This window comes from Barbus barbus, assembly GCF_936440315.1.
Source record: "Barbus barbus genome assembly, chromosome: 31".
In the NCBI taxonomy this organism is placed as follows: domain Eukaryota; kingdom Metazoa; phylum Chordata; class Actinopteri; order Cypriniformes; family Cyprinidae; genus Barbus; species Barbus barbus.
Window position 1 is genome coordinate 27,103,855 of NC_136759.1, and position 16,198 is coordinate 27,120,052.

The 16,198-nt window shown below is 35.9% G+C and overlaps 1 protein-coding gene across 3 annotated transcripts in view; it reads right to left on the reverse strand.

The window, feature by feature from the left end:
• Nucleotides 1-620: 620 nt before the first annotated feature.
• Nucleotides 621-16,198, reverse strand: part of dock10 (dedicator of cytokinesis 10) — a 106,067-nt gene continuing 90,489 nt past the window's right edge. For all 3 annotated transcript variants that reach the window (XM_079386963.1, XM_079386962.1, XM_079386964.1), the window contains exons 43-56: nucleotides 15,198-15,380; nucleotides 13,672-13,782; nucleotides 12,926-13,141; nucleotides 11,894-11,951; nucleotides 10,801-10,899; nucleotides 8,889-8,995; nucleotides 8,682-8,804; nucleotides 8,490-8,603; nucleotides 5,831-5,977; nucleotides 5,524-5,734; nucleotides 3,907-4,097; nucleotides 3,480-3,580; nucleotides 2,299-2,437; nucleotides 621-1,319 (exon numbers count right to left, since the gene is read on the reverse strand). In XM_079386963.1, coding sequence (XP_079243089.1) covers nucleotides 1,272-1,319; nucleotides 2,299-2,437; nucleotides 3,480-3,580; nucleotides 3,907-4,097; nucleotides 5,524-5,734; nucleotides 5,831-5,977; nucleotides 8,490-8,603; nucleotides 8,682-8,804; nucleotides 8,889-8,995; nucleotides 10,801-10,899; nucleotides 11,894-11,951; nucleotides 12,926-13,141; nucleotides 13,672-13,782; nucleotides 15,198-15,380 — 1,848 coding nt within the window. In that variant the 3' untranslated portion in view covers nucleotides 621-1,271. The remainder of the gene's footprint in view (nucleotides 1,320-2,298; nucleotides 2,438-3,479; nucleotides 3,581-3,906; nucleotides 4,098-5,523; nucleotides 5,735-5,830; nucleotides 5,978-8,489; nucleotides 8,604-8,681; nucleotides 8,805-8,888; nucleotides 8,996-10,800; nucleotides 10,900-11,893; nucleotides 11,952-12,925; nucleotides 13,142-13,671; nucleotides 13,783-15,197; nucleotides 15,381-16,198) is intronic.

Genomic DNA, 16,198 nt, shown 5'->3' on the forward strand with positions numbered 1-16,198 from the left:
GTTTGCAGGGTATGGAGATGCTGATTTGCTTTTCCAGCAGGACTTTAACACCTGCCCACACTGCCAAAACCACTTCCAAGTGGTTTGCTGACCATGATATTACTGTGCTTGATTGGCCAACATGCCTGACCTGAACCCTATATGGAATCTATGGGATATTTTCAAGAGAAAGATGAGAAACAGTGGATCCAACAATACAGACGAGCTGAAGTCTCAATAGTGCCTCAGCAGAGCCACAGGCTGATCGCGTCCATGCCGTTCCTCACTGATGCTGGAGTTTGTGCTAAAGGAGTCCCGGCCAAGTATTGAGTGAATAAATCAACATACTTTAAAGAACTTGAACTTTTCTGTTTTACAAATCCTTTTTTTTTTTATTGATCTTAGGAAATATTCTAATATTCTGAGATACTGGATTTTTTACTTTCATGAGCTGTAAGCTCTTATATTTTATTTTACATGTAATGAATCTAAAATATATGAAAGTTTCACTCTTTAAAATGTTACAAAAAAAGAACTTTTTCACGATATTATAATTATATTCTATTATATCTCGTTAGTTTATCTGCTCAGTTTTGAACATAAACATTTTTATTCAAAGTCCTGCATTAATAACTGACACAAACAATCATATATCATCTTTTAATATATAAAAAGAAACATTTAAAATTTTAATTATTTACAATTTACAACAGTACACGTAATAACAGTAAAACATTGTCAATCATAAAAACTGTATAAAATAGCACATCTGCGTTTGTAAAATGAATGAGCTGGGAACTGGCAGACTGTTAGGAGCTTTACATTCACTCTGGGGCTAGAGATGTGTTCAACACGGTTACGTGATATACATGAAACATGAAGACTGTCAGATATCAGTGAAAAATCACAACAGAAAACACTGGAGTGAAAGCCCTAGAAAATATTTGCTTAGTCAAACACAACTCGAGTTAATAAACGTCACTGCTTCTAAAAAGAACAGGGTTTAAAAAAGGCATATTTGATGTGATGATGTATCTGTAGTTCTTCAGATGCTGTGTGTGTGTGTGTGTGTGTGTGTGTGTGCGTGTATGTGTGTGTGCGTGTGTGTGTGTGTGTGCGTTACACTGGCAAAGACACGGCATTCTGCTTCATCCACAAGACTACAATTCTTTTCCTTTTTGTCTATTTCTATTTCATTAAAATCAAAGTTTTGTGGTCCCTCTGGTCAGTAAAACCCACAAGCCATGTTGGATAGAAATGTCTGTGAGCGGTTTCCCAGACTCACTAGCAGCTCAGATGGCACTGTGTCGTTCTGTTCCAGGTTGTCTCGTGTACGGGATCTTTAAAGGGGCGGAAAAATATAGAAAAAACATGCCATTAACATACAATGTAACTATATACAAGTAAAAGGCAAAAAAAGAAGATTTATTTAAGCATTTGTGACCCTGGAGCATAAGCAGCACAGGTATATTTGTAGCAATAGCCAACAATACATTGTTTGGGTCAAAATTATTGATTTTATGCCAAAAATCATTAGGATATTAAGTAAAAATCATGCTCCATGACGATATTTTGTAGATTTCCTACTGTAAATATATCAAAACTTCATTTTTGATTAGTAATATGCATTACTAAGAACTTAATTTGAACAACTTTAAAGGTGATTTTCTCAATATTTAGATTTTTTTGCTCCCTCAAATTCCAGATTTTCAAATAGTTGCATCAATGGAAATATTATTTATTAAAAATAATTTAATGGTTTTGTTGTCCAGGGTCACGTTTAACATGCATTTAAATGTTTTCCCACCAGTGTTTAAAAAAAAACAACAAAAATTGTTTTCATAAAACTTTCATGTATGAATATCTGAGCATGCAACATGTCAAAAAATAGATCTGAACCTTTGCTCTTAAAACCAAAAAAACTGTTTTATTCTAGCTTTATGCATTTTTATATACACATTTGAATGTGGGCAAGATTAATAAAAAAAAAGCAGCATTTTGAACAAAAAGTAGAGAAAATTGTGTTTTTGTAAAAGACTATATTTGGATCAGATTTGATGGTCAAAACAGATGAGAGTAGATCGCTTCCATCAACACCCACAAAACTACACAGTCCTAAATCACTTCCTGGGTCGACACTTCATTCAATAACTTTACAGTTTAATGTTTGAGGATCACATTATTTTACATATGCGATCTTCTTCATCTGTGTTTTAATCCAGAGATTCAGTACTCTTTCAGAAGATGTGTAATAGCGCCCCCTACTATACATCAGTGAAAATTCAGCCGATGGCGGGGAAGGAGTTAATGTGTGCTGACCTGCTCGTTCATGATGGCGGAGAGCTCGGTCAGCATGTCTTTATAGTGAGCTTTCATCTCCTCCTGATACTCCAGCTGATCTTCTTTTATGAGACGCTCATTCACCTTCAAGGCCTGACCACACACTTCTGCAAACCGCCTGCAGGACCACAAACAGCAAACCCGGATCACACTCCAAAAACTGTGAGCATTGTTTAGGTTTCAGTGCATTTTTTTAAACATTAAAACATTCTGCTTGTAGAAGTTTTATCACAGATGTCCAGCTTTAAACTTCCCGAGAACAAAAACTTTTGTGCTCTAATTTACTGCTTTAAATGCATGTCTTGTAGCATAGACAGGGTTTCTGGACATCTTATAAATATCTGAATTTGCACTTACATAAAAGAAGGCCTAAAAAGCTCTTAAATCAGAGCAGAAAGTCTTAAAATCATGGTCGTGGCATTTAATGTTGCATGCATTGCAAAAATGTATTTTTGCATTGTTTACAAGTACAAATATCGAAACATCCTTAAATTAAGATACTTTTGCTTGAGATGCAAAACACAGATATAGAGTCTTGTTTTCTAAGAAACTGAACAAATTTAAGTGAGTTTACGCTTTAAACAAGAAGAAATATCTATCAATGGGGGATGACAACTTGTTTTCCCTTTAAATGAAGTTGATTTTTCTGAGCCCATTGGTAGATATTTGTTGTTGTTTTAATCATAAACTCACTGTATTTTGACCAATTTCATAAAAAAACAAAAAAAAACAAGACTTCTTATTTTAGGTAATTTCGCGTAAGTAAAATGTATCTTAACTTAAGAATCTTTAGACATTTGCAGTGAAAATAAGACAAAAATACTGATTTTTTTGCAGTGTGATCAGAAGGTACAGTAAAAGTTATTATGATATATAAGTGTTTGGTAGCAAAGCTATTCAAGCCTTAAGCTATTGTGTGTGTGTGTGTGTGTACCATGCAATCAAATGTAATGGAGATCTGTTGGAAGTTGTATTTTCAAACTAATTCAAGACATTTACATTTAGAGACCATTATTGATCTGTGCTCCATTCTTATTTGAGAACTAATTTTGCATGAGAATGAAGGAAATTCTGATGCCAGTTATCATGGTGGCATTAACATAACACCATAACAACATCATACTTGACATTAGGCCTTGATGTAGGGAACAATGCGGTACCTGAAGATCTCTTTCAGGAGTTTGACTTGGTTGTCTGGGTATTTCTTGGCGTTCTTCTCTTCAAAGAAGGCTCGGGCGTAGGCCATGGGCCCAGCATTTACCTAAAACAACATATGAATTCATGAAAATACATCCCTGTTTCACAGTCTTAGTCAAGATGCTACAATAGCTCATGCTTATGGTAAAACTGCAAGTTTAGAAATGGCTAGATACTGTTGGGAAGGTTGCTTTGGATATGGCTACAGGTTACAAGTTACCCTATTTAAATTGTAAAAAGCAGTGTAACTATTTCAGTTACTTTATTAAAGTAATGTAACTGATTACATTTGAGTATTTTTGATTACTTCTAAATTTAAATTTCCAAATTTATTTTTTTCCCCCTAAACTGTGCACGTTCACAGACAGTAACGCAGCATCAGAAGATCACCTTCACGCTGACGCTGCCCTGCAGTTTGAGCTGCAGCCGGATCATGTCCACCTCCTGCATGCCACACAGCTGATTGAGCTCGGACACTTTCCGGCTCATCTCGTCGATCGCCACCTCGATGGGGTTCATCTCTGTGCTCTGCTGCTCCACCACCTCGATACGCTTCTTCAAGAAGGGAAAGCTGGAGCTCGCTGCAGAACAACACAGGCAGTAGAGATGTGAGTTAATGGGTCTGTGGCATACAATATTTGCCAGGTTTGCAAAGAAATAAACAGATATCCATCATTTACATTGTTTTGTGGTCAGAAATGCAAAACAATTATTAGGTCAGTGCTTCTGACAATGTTTTCAATATATTCATGCATGCATTAACAGCAGGCAGTCCATACGGTATACGGGGCGCTGGAAGCTGAGCGCCTGATGGGTTTTTACGGTACAGTACAGATGAGTTGGAAAGGTGCAAATTAAGGGTTTGCAATTATCCAATTGTCAGCAAGGCTTACACAGCCAAACAGGAGTAGGAAGACAGTGGATGAAAGAAGCTGAATGCTTCAAAGTGCGTGAAAACAAACGCAGTGCTTGCTGAGTTTCTGCTTAACGGGATCTTGAAAGAGAGGGATGTGAATAATGAATGCTAACAATTCTTACTATGGAAGCCTGTTTCTGCCACGGAATAAAAAAAAATTATAATAATAAAAAAGTACTTTTTTATCTCACAATTCTGTCTTTTGTTCTTGCAAATTTTGCTTTTTTCTCAGAATAGCAAGAAAAAAGAGAATTTTGATACGCAAAGTTAGAATTGCAAAATAAAAACAGAATTCTGACTTTTTCCCTGGAAAATTCAAGTTTACATCTCACAATTCTGACTTCGTATCTCGCAAATCTGACTTTCTCTCTCTGAATTCTGTTTTTGTTTCCATCACAAAATTAAAATAAAAAATTTAATTACAACCTTAATTTTACAATTCTGACTTTCTTTTTTCTTGTTATTGCAAGTTTATCTCATAATTTGGACTTTTTTTCAGAATTACATGAGGAAAGACATATAAAGTCAGAATTTCAAGATATAAACTCCCAATTCTGACTTTTTTACTTGCAATTCTGAGTTTAAATCTCACAATTCAGACTTTTTTTCTTCAGAATTCTATATCTCGCAAATCTGAGCTTATATCTTACAATTCTATCTTTTTTCTTGCCATTGCAAATTTTTCACACAATTCTGGCTTTTCTTTCTCAAGATAGCAAGAAAACAAAAGAGAATTTTGACATATAAAGTGAAAATTGCAAGATGTAAACTCAGATTTTCCAGATATAAACATCAATTCTCAAGAGTTTACATCTTGCAATTCTTACTTTTTTCCACCACAGAATAAAATGATAAAGCTAACTGCAACTTTTTATTTCACAATTCTTACTTTATACAATTCTGAGTTTATATATTGCACAATTCTCACTTTTTTTCCTCAGAATTGAAAAAAAGAATTGTCACATAAAAAAACTCACAATTACTTTGATAGCTGACAGCACCATTAAATAGTTTTCATAAGATAAACAGGTCTATAAAGGTGTTTTCCTTTCGTTTCAGTTTGGATTGAATGTTATTTTGAAGTGCCTCACTGGTCAGGATGGTTTTTCTTTTGCACTGCTCCTCCACGTCTCCATGCTTTTTCCCAGAAAGCGTGAAGGGCGTCTCAAAGACAAAGCGATTGATGTTGTGATGGCGCTCAAAGTCGGTCTTCTTCTCCAGCTGTTCCTTCTCATTAAAATAAGGCACTACGTAGGTCACCTGGATGTAGGCAAATCTGGGGTCCAGGTCTTTAGGATTCACCTGTGAAAAACACACAAAAGAGGTTTACTGTGATTCAGAATAAGAGATTCTTCGTAGGTCAGAGAAAGGAGGCATAGAAGAGCCAGCAGAACAAACCTTGTTGGAGTCTTGGATCATCTTGACGTTGTCAGCTCCGAACTTGTCTGAGTAGAGTTTGAGCAGTCTTTGAGAGATCTCTGACAGTCCTGTGAGCTTCGGCTCTTTATAGATAAACTCCTTACTCTCCTCTTCCTCAAAGAAGCCCTGGTGAACACAACACTGCACATGAACTAGAGACCACCAGTTTATGGAGTGTCTAGTACAGACTATCCACCTTATTTTGCACTAGAAGTAAGCTATTTTTCTGTGAATGTGCGACAGGGTGGTCATTCGTCCAGACAGTACGTCTACCAGCGGAGGCTTCAGCCGCGGTTGCTCATACTTTGAAGATCTCTATTTTATACTTTATACAATGGTATATACTAAATAAATAAGTAAATGCTATGTTCAGGTTACTATTAAGTGATGTCCATTTTAGACACAATATTATGAGTATGGACCGATCTGCTGTATTTGGCCAATCATTGCATCTATGATAACAATGGTGGTTCGTTCCTGAAGGATTCGGCGTTGTCGAACGGATCAGGTGAGTCAAAGATTCAACCATTCATAGATTCTAAACTGCATACTAGTATACTACTCTTACTACTCTAGCATATCTTTATATGGTAGAAATAGTAAGAGTAGTATCTAGTACACACTTCTGAAATCAGCAAATCACTCGCTTTATTCCTGAACGAATCAACCGTTTTGAACAAATTGGTTGAATGAGTGAATCAATGACTCACTCATTAAGACAGTGACTTGTTGCCACCAACTGGTAGTTTTTATTTAAAGTATAATTTCTGTATATTTTATATGAATCTCCTAATATTATTTATGCAATTGTATCTGTAGTGTAAATGCATTCATGGCATCTCTGGCCTGCATTAAACAGTTTGAATATATCTAAATGTACGTATATACTTATGAAGTGCCAACATGGATTATATTGATACTGATTTCAATTGACTGGTGCATATAGTGTCTTAATATTCTAATTGCATTTATTTAATAAATATATGAATTTACATGAAAGATTATGCATACATTTAATAAAATTAGAAATTTGTTAACACAACAATAAATGCAACACGCTGTTAAAATGACAGCAGTGTTTGACAAAGCACGATGAACTCAACTTCTGTAATGAAGGTTAACATCACATTTAGATGTCTCTGTCTGAAACTCAACTTCATTTACCTGACATCACTCACAATGCACACACACACACACACACACAGTATAAACACTCAGGATTAGATCTGCAGAGGAGAATGATCACGTCCAGGAGAAATATTATATCACACCATGTGTGACTTGTGTGTATCACACATATTATTAGCGTGTAGGGAGAGGTTAGGAGAGTTACGAGTGAGAGCAGAACAACTTAGACTAAACTTACCACTGCCTGATAGATACACAACACACAGGAGAGAACAGAAGAGTGTTTAAACACACCAACAGATCAGAAAAAACATTCTGCTTCCTTGTGCGGACAGTAAATATCTGCTTTCATTACCTTGGATTAATAAAGCATGTTGAGTGAACTCATCCTAGCCAGGCTTATTTGAGTTTCTGCATGCTAGATATTCCACACTAATTTGCATTTATTTCCTTACTGACGATTTGAAAGTCTGTTCAAGTTTAAGGCCCATTCACAAACCAAGACTGATTCCCCAGCCCAAAACGTGTTGCAAAATGAGTCCAGCGACAAACGGAAAATGTTCGCTATGATTTTCCAGAATCAGCAATGGAATATAAAATGAGCATAGACTACTTAAAGTAGATCGTGGGCCCTCAAAATAGACCCAACTTTATATTAAAATAAAGTGTTCAAATCTGATGTAAAAATCCTACTTACATTATAAGTGCAGCTAAGCCAACATTATAAAATAAAAAATGCAGTTCACAATCCCTTTAAAGACACCAAATATTAAGTGTGTAGAAATAATAAATCTAAAATGTAATGATTAAGATTTAAGAAAAATTATGATGTGGACATACATTAAATAACATTTTGGCTTAAAATCGTTTTAATAAACATTCTTTTGACTTTATATGATTGTTTTTGTCTTTGGAAAACTAAATATTTTATTTTTGATATTTTTATAATAATAATCAAAATAATATTAGATGTAATAATAATATATAATAGTGATATTAGTGCAATCAAACGATTAATCAAGACAATTTTGTGTACTCAATATATATGTGTGTACTGTTTATATTTATTATGTATACAAATACACACACATGCAATATATTTATATTAATATAATTTATATATAAATATATTTAATATATATAAACATAACATATTTGTCTTAAATATAAACATGCATGTATGTGTATTATGTATAGATAATAAATATAAACAGTACACACATATATGCAATATTATGTGAACAAATGCTTTTATTTTGGAATGCGATTAATCACGATTAATCATTTCACAGCACTAAATAATATTTAATCACAATATTAAATCAAAATAAATTAAATGAACTTGAAATGAACTTACAAAATAACAAAACTAATACATCTGCTAATGTCAACATGTGACAGCTGAGCTTTTCTTTGTAGAGATCAGTGCAGATTTCATCAGACCTCTGAAGGACTGCAGAAACATCAGGTGATAAAGTATGACTTTCAGAAGAGTGTTTGCGTGTCTCACCTGTCCGTAGAAAGCCACACGATAGTAGCGTCCAAACAGGCGTTTCTCAGAGTTCACCACCTCGGTCACCTTCAGGTACGAGCGGTGAATGTCGTAGTACAGCTCCGACAGCCGCTACAGGACACACAGATACAGTCCATAAACACATCCCTTGTGTTTTCTTATCAGTCCACCGATAATCAGTCAAAGTACCTTGAAATCTCGTCTCTTCTCGAAGACAGCTATAACAGGTTTGTTGATCTCTGCGATGAGCTCGTATCTCTCAGACTTCCAGAGGTAATCCACACACATCTCCAGCTGCTCCACCAGTGTGTCCTGCAGGACAGAGAGGTCACTCAGCACGTTACGAGAGACATTACAAACCTTCACTCCTCTGAGAGGTGTGGAGTGATTCTGCACCTCAGTGTACGGAGTGTCCTGAGTGCCGGCGTCCTCCTTCATCGCTCCCTCTTCTTTCACATTAGGAGAGATGTTCATGAAGGCGGCCCAGCCCATACTGAATGAAGCTGCGGGTTCATACACAAACACAGGGACTATGTTACTCATTCATCCATCTATCAGTTTGTCCATTTATGTATTAGTCTTTGTATTCCAACCATTCTCAAATCCATTTCTTCCTCCATACAGTATTCAGTCATGCATTTTCACATCCAAACAACTATCAATCCATACATCCATCCACTTTCTATTTATTAAGTCGTACAATTTCAAAACATTTAAAATTATCACTGGTTCTAATAATTATAAACAAACACTGTTTTCATAGTGATAATATGACAGTATGTGCACATTACAGGGACATTTGTGTGTTCGAGCAGCATTATCTTGGCTCGTGAAAACATCAGGTGAGCTGGAAACAGGGAGTGATCGTGGACACGTTCGTTCACATTCAGGTCTTACATGCACGGTTGGTTCACATTATTATTTTCACAGGATGGCAAATACCTTGCACAAGCCAAAATTCAGGAAGAGCTCTTTTTTAAAACACAAATAAAAAAATAATAAACCTCATTAAAACATTACCTTTCTGAGAAAAAAACAAAAAGAAGCCAATTCCAAGAGTTAAATTAATCAGGACAAAAAAAAGTGTATGAATACTATTTGGCAATATTTACATTCATACAGCACACATTTATTTCTTAAATGAATAGTTCACCCAAAAATGAAAATTTCGTGAAAATGTGCTCATCTTCAGGTCATCCGAGCTGTAGATGAGTGTGTTTCTTCATCAGGTTTGTAGAAATGTGTCTCTGCATCAGTGTCTCAGCAATGGATGCTCTGCAGTGAATGGGTGCCGTCAGAATGAGAGTCCAAACAGCTGATAAAAACATCACAATAATCCACAATAACACTTCCTCCAGTGCATCTCCTCTTGTCTTTCACATCAAAAGCCACACACATATTTGTTTAGAGCTGTTTTGGACCATTTAGGCTTGTAAATGGTGCTTGATCTGTGCAGATTTCTCTCTTAAAGATGGATTTGTTTCAGCTTTTGTCTTCTCCAGATGTTAACTGATGGTCTGGAGTGGTGTGGATTATTGTGATGTTTTTATCAGTGTTTGGACTCTCATTCTGACGGCACCCATTCACTGCAGAGCATCCATTGCAGAGACACTGACGCAATGCTACATTTCTCCAAATCTGATGAAGAAACAAACTCATCCTAATCTTGGATGCCCTGAGGGTTTTTTCTTTTAGCTATTGTTTAGCTAATTTTCATTATTGGGTGAACTATTTCTTTAATAGGGATGTTTGCTTTGTTTTCCTGTTAAAAACATATATTGTTAAACAGGATGAATCTGATAAACTTAGGTTTATTCTATGCCTTCTCTGGAAAGTAGACTTATACAGTACAGTGTAAAAGCTTACAGACACATTTAAATGCTTCACAAGAACATTAGGAAACCTAAAATTATTTTGCACAGTACTGCTGATCTCAGAACATTATGGGGAAAAAAGACAAAATGAATAAGAAAATGATTTTTACAGTGTACACTGACTTAACTTAAGTTTTGGACATGGCGAAGTATATAACTAAAATCTACTAGCTAAACATTTGAGGGAATCTGTTCCTTGCCTCATTTGCTTTTGGTTCACTTACTGTGGCACTATTTTCTGTAAAGCTCCTATGAAACGATAAGCACTGTGAAAAGCGCTACAACTAAACTGACTTGACATAGGGTTAAACTAATCTGCTTGAGAAGTAGCTCTGTAATAATAACTCAGTGTTTTAGTTTAGACAGAAAGACAGACTCGGACCCCGGATGGGGTGAAGAACACAGCAGGACGGGGCAGGCGGAGGTACACTCACTTTCTCCATCTTGGGGAGTTAGTAAGGGGCTAGAGTTAATTACACAGGCTCCCTCTTTGCTCACACTTGAGATCCGACCCTTCTCAGACTTCCAGTAACCTGTGATTGCAGAGTGGCATCAGGTTTAACACAGGTTTACTCGCAACCTAGGGCTGAGCAGTATGACGGGGTGCACCGTGCAAGAGTCAGTCGGTGGAGATTTTGCTATATGTGACCCTGGACCACAAAACCAGTCAGAAGGGTCATTTTTTTATTACATTGAGATGAATAAATAATCTTTCCATTGATGTATGGTTTGTTATGATAGGACAATATTTGGCTGAGATACAACTATTTAAAATCTGGAATCTGAGGGTGCAAAAAAATCTAGAAAATCTCCTTTAAAGTTGTTCAAATGAAATTCTTAGCAATGCATATTACTAATCAAAAATGAAGTTTTGATATATTTACAGTAGGAAATTTACAAAAAATATATTTATGGAACATGATTTTTACTTAATAGCCTAATGATTTTTGGCATAAAAGAAAAATCAATAATTTATTGTATTGTATTGTTGGCTATTGCTACAAATATACCTGTGCTACTGATAACTGCTTTTGTGCTCCAGTGTCACATATTGTTAATGATGATTAAGTGATATGAAGTAGCATTCATAACATTTCCACAGCCGTTAATTGAATATTCTGTAAAAACAGCTATATTATGATATACAGTTAACATTATATTCAGTTAGCCATACTGTAATAAGATTTTGTTCATACTGCTCACCCCTATTTCATACGTATCACGAAGGCAAGTGCTCTAGCCATGCATCTACTGTAAACTCAAGCATCTACGCCAGCCACACAGAATGCATCTAATGACAAGGCCACAAAAACTCACAGTATAAGGAATAAAGCAAGTGGCAGGAAGGAGCTAGGAGCATTTTTCATTATGAAGTGCAGCACTGAAAAAAACAACAACAACTGAGCAGCAATGGTCAAACAGCATGTCAAACGAAAGCTGAATAGGAAGGCTATTTATGCGATGTTTGCAAAGAAAAAAAACCTATTGCATTGATATAAGCAGGCATTGCCACAAGCAGCTGCTCACCTCTCCTCCTCAGAGACTCTGCTATAAGTGCTGAGATGTGGATATAGCACATGGCCGCCTGAAGTGGACAAAGAAAAGAGTTTTCAAAATTTAATTTATAATGAGATACAAAAAGCACTAGTCCCTTTCAGAAAAATTCAAATCTGAGGTGCTGATTTCTGCATGAATGAGCCTTTAAAGGAATAGTTCACCTAATGTGTCTCTGCGTCAGTCTCTCGGGAATGGATGCTCTGCAGTGAATGGGTGCCGTCAGAATGAGAGTCCAAATACTGATAAAAACATCACAATAATCCACACCACTCCAGTCCATCAGTTAATGTCTTGTGAAGCCAAAAGCTGCATGTTTGTAAGAAACAAATCCATCATTAAGATGTTTTTAATTAAAATCCGAGTGCATATTCCATAATGACGCTTCCTCCAGTGAAAAAGCCCATCTGCTGTTGTCTCTCACATCAAAATCCAGCCACACATATTTGTTTAGAGCTGTTTAGGCTTGTAAATGCTGCTTGATCTGTGCAGATTTCTCTCTTGATTCAGACCAGAACACTTTTTCACCGGAGGAAGCGTTATTATGGACTCGTATTTTAGCAGAAAGCAAAGGTTTAAAGTTGAAACGTCTTAATGTTGGATTTGTCTCAGCTTTTGTCTTCTCCAGATGTTAACTGATAGACTGGAGTGGTGTGGATTATTGTGATGTTTTTATCAACTGTTTGGACTCTCATTCTGGAAATCTGATCAAGAAACAAACTCAGCTACATCTTAGAGTACATTTTCATTTTTGTATTAATTTTACATTGCCTTAAGGAATATTTCCCTCAAAAATTTAAATTCTATTATTAAATTATTCACCCTCACATTGTATCCTCAAGCTGTATTGCTTATGTTTTATATGTCATGCAGAGTGTTAGGGACCGACAGTCACCATTCTCATTCATTGCATATATTATATTGTGACTGAGGCTTGAATGCATCTTGTTTTGTGTTACACAAGCTCCATTCATGCACGAAACCAGCTAATGAAAGGATTCCGACCTCAGACAGGTCTCCGTTTCTAACGTGGATCTTGGTCATGCTTTCTAGCCATGTGCGTCTGAGCTCGGGTGTGCTGGCGTAGGAGTTGGCGAGACTATACTGCAGGTCCACCAACATCTCTGGGTCCTTTTCATGCTCCTTCATTTGGGAGGTGGCCATCAGGACGGTGCGTATCCTCTTGGTCAGGTCCTTCACCTCAGCCGGGAACGTGGTGTTCTGGAAGAAAGCAAAAGATCTGTTGTTTAACATTATATTTTTGCAACGATACAGAGCTAGGTAATGTAATTGGGCTGTAAATTTTGTCGTCCGAAACTGCTTGCAAATAAAATTCATTTGATTTTGTGGTTTGGAAACTATCACTTTTTTTCAATTATATTTGATGACACAGAAAAATGCTGGTTAATGTTAACACATTGGACTCAAATTTACTGACTTTGCTCAAACAGGGTATAACTACTTTCCCAAATTTTTTTTATTTTTTTGCACTTTTTTGGGATTTGTCCCCTACTTTGTTACACTTGACTGAAAAAAAGCATAATTTGTGAATAATTTAGGCAAAGTTCACTCAAAACAGGTGCATAAGCTCAGATCAATGAGGCCTATGATCAATCAGTTAAAAAAAAAAAAAATACAGAGATTTACAAGCAATTTTTAAAAGGCCAGTCATTTTTTTTTTTACCAGAAATACCAAATTAGGTAAAGGATTTACAGCGTAATTTAAAGTGTAATCTTTGCTAAACTCTCACTTTGAGCGGCGTGTCTCCATTGGCGAAGTTGTTGATGATGGCCAGAGACTGCTGGAAGCGAGAACCACCGATACCTGCATCAGCGATCAGCTGACTGACGGATTTAATCACCTGGATGAGAAGAAGACAAGAATCCAAATCAGTTTCTGTCTGTTTCTCACATTCAGTCCCCAAACCAGACAGAAAAAGCCATTTCATATTGTCAGTTATCTTGAATGCAAGACTGAACACATACATCTACACATAAGGCACACAAATACAGGGGAACACTTTATTCTGATAGTCCACTCTAGACCTTCTACTAACTGTAAGTAACTTAGTAACTCCATGCCATCTAGCAGTCATTCGAGCATTAGTGACTTTCTGCTTAATATCTGCTAACTCTTTATTTTGATGGACATTCTACTGATTGAAAGTAAGTTTGTAAGTACATGTTAACTTATTCTACATATAGCTGCAAAATAATGAAAGTTAGCTGTAATATACATCAGCCTTCAAAAGATTGAGATCAGTATAATCAGACATTCTACTGACTATAAGCGACTTTAAACCAACTATATTGCCATTCAAAAGTTTGGGGTCAGTTGTTTTTTAAAGAAGTCTCATCTGTTCATCAAGGCTGCATTTATTTGATAAAAATTCAGAAAAAAACTGTAATATTGTGAAATATTATTACAATTTAAAACAGCTGTTTTCTATGTGAATATCTGTTAAACTGTAATATATTTCTGTGACGCAGTGCTGTATTTTCAGCATCATTACTGCAGTCTTCAGTGTCACATGATCTTCAGAAATCATTCTAATATGCTGATTTATAATCAGTGTTAGAAACAGTTGTGCTGCTTTTTTCTTTTTTGGAACCTGTGATACTTCTTTCAGGATTCTTTGATGAATAAGAAGTTAAAAAGAATTTTGTAACAATATAGACTACAATATAGTGTTTAATAATAATACAGTATATTATTATTATAATAAAAAATTTTTTTTTTATAATTTTATTCAGCAAGTATGTGTTGATAAAAAGTGATAGAAGGCTTATATTGTTGGAAAAGATTTATATTTTGAATAAATGCTATTTAACTTTTTATTCATCAAAGAAAGAATAATCCTGAAAGAAATATCACAGGTTCCAAAAAATATTAAGCAGCACAACTGTTTCCAACACTGATTATACATCTGTATATTAGAATGATTTCTGAAGGATCATGTGACACTGGAGACTGGAGTAATGATGCTGAAAATACAGCTTTGCATCTCAAGAATAAATTATATTTTACTATATATTCACATAGAAAATGGATATTTTCAATTGTAATAATATTTCATAATATTACAGTTTTTTTCTGAATTTTTTGACAAAATAAATGCAGCCTTGAAAAGCAGACGAGACTTTAAAAAAAACAACTGATCCTAAACTTTTTAATGGCAATATAAAGTCGCTTATGGCAGTAGAATGTCTAAATATGGAAAATAAAGCATAACCCAAATACAGACACCCACTGGCAGCAGAATACCAGAAGCCTGACCTGCAGGTGTGAGCGGACGATGCATTTGCCCTGCGTAAACTCAAAGTTCCTCCTCATCAGGAAGTAGAGCAGCGCAGCAGCTTCGGTCTGGGTGGAGCTGGAGCGATGGTTACAGCACTTCAGGATCTCATAACACAGACTGCCACACAGATCCGCTTTACCCTGGAAAAACGTGGACGGGAACTGAAGAGGAAGAGCGTGAGAGTCAGAGATCAGTACAGAGATCTGCAGAGTTCAGTTTCAGTGTTGATGCTCTTTAATGAACCCTCCAAAATCAATATTATGATTAAGTTATTTATGCATTAAGATAAAAAAAAGGGATTGAGCAATATGTATTCAAACCTAAAACCTTTGACTGCACAATATGGTCAATTTCTTACAGGTTGTGAAACTGTATTTTGCATTCTAAAGCATATAGTATGACAATAGGGTTATTTAACTGTTTTACTCGTGACAACAAGAGAAGATTATCATGACCATCAGATGTTATTATCTCTCTGTAAAACTTAAAAGTAATATTTCATTTATGTCTCCACAGAAAAAAAGGCTTCTCAGGCTCCTTCAGAGCATTGTGCTGATGACCCATACCATGTTTCGTAACGATACGTCAATGCGCTCGTAAAATATAGCATTTGACTACAAAATTCAAAATGGCCGACGCCCAAAATGGCTGACATGGGAAAATTGATCTCCTGACCACTAGGTGGCACAGTGCCGAAACACAGCAGGTAGTCTCAGGTCATGCTTGTTATAAAACACAGCAAGTTTGGTCTCAATACACCAAACTGTCGCGGAGATATATTTCGTAGAATTCGTTCGCGTGTTATTCGAGAACGGTTGGACTAATTGACTTGAATTCCATAGCCTTTTGCCAACATGGTCTGTAGATGATCTGAGCCAATTTTGGTGAAAATCGGACAAACCGTCTAGGACGAGTTCGAAAAAGTAGGTTTTACGAACAATTGAAAATGGAAAAAAAACTAAACCTTACAGTTCGCATT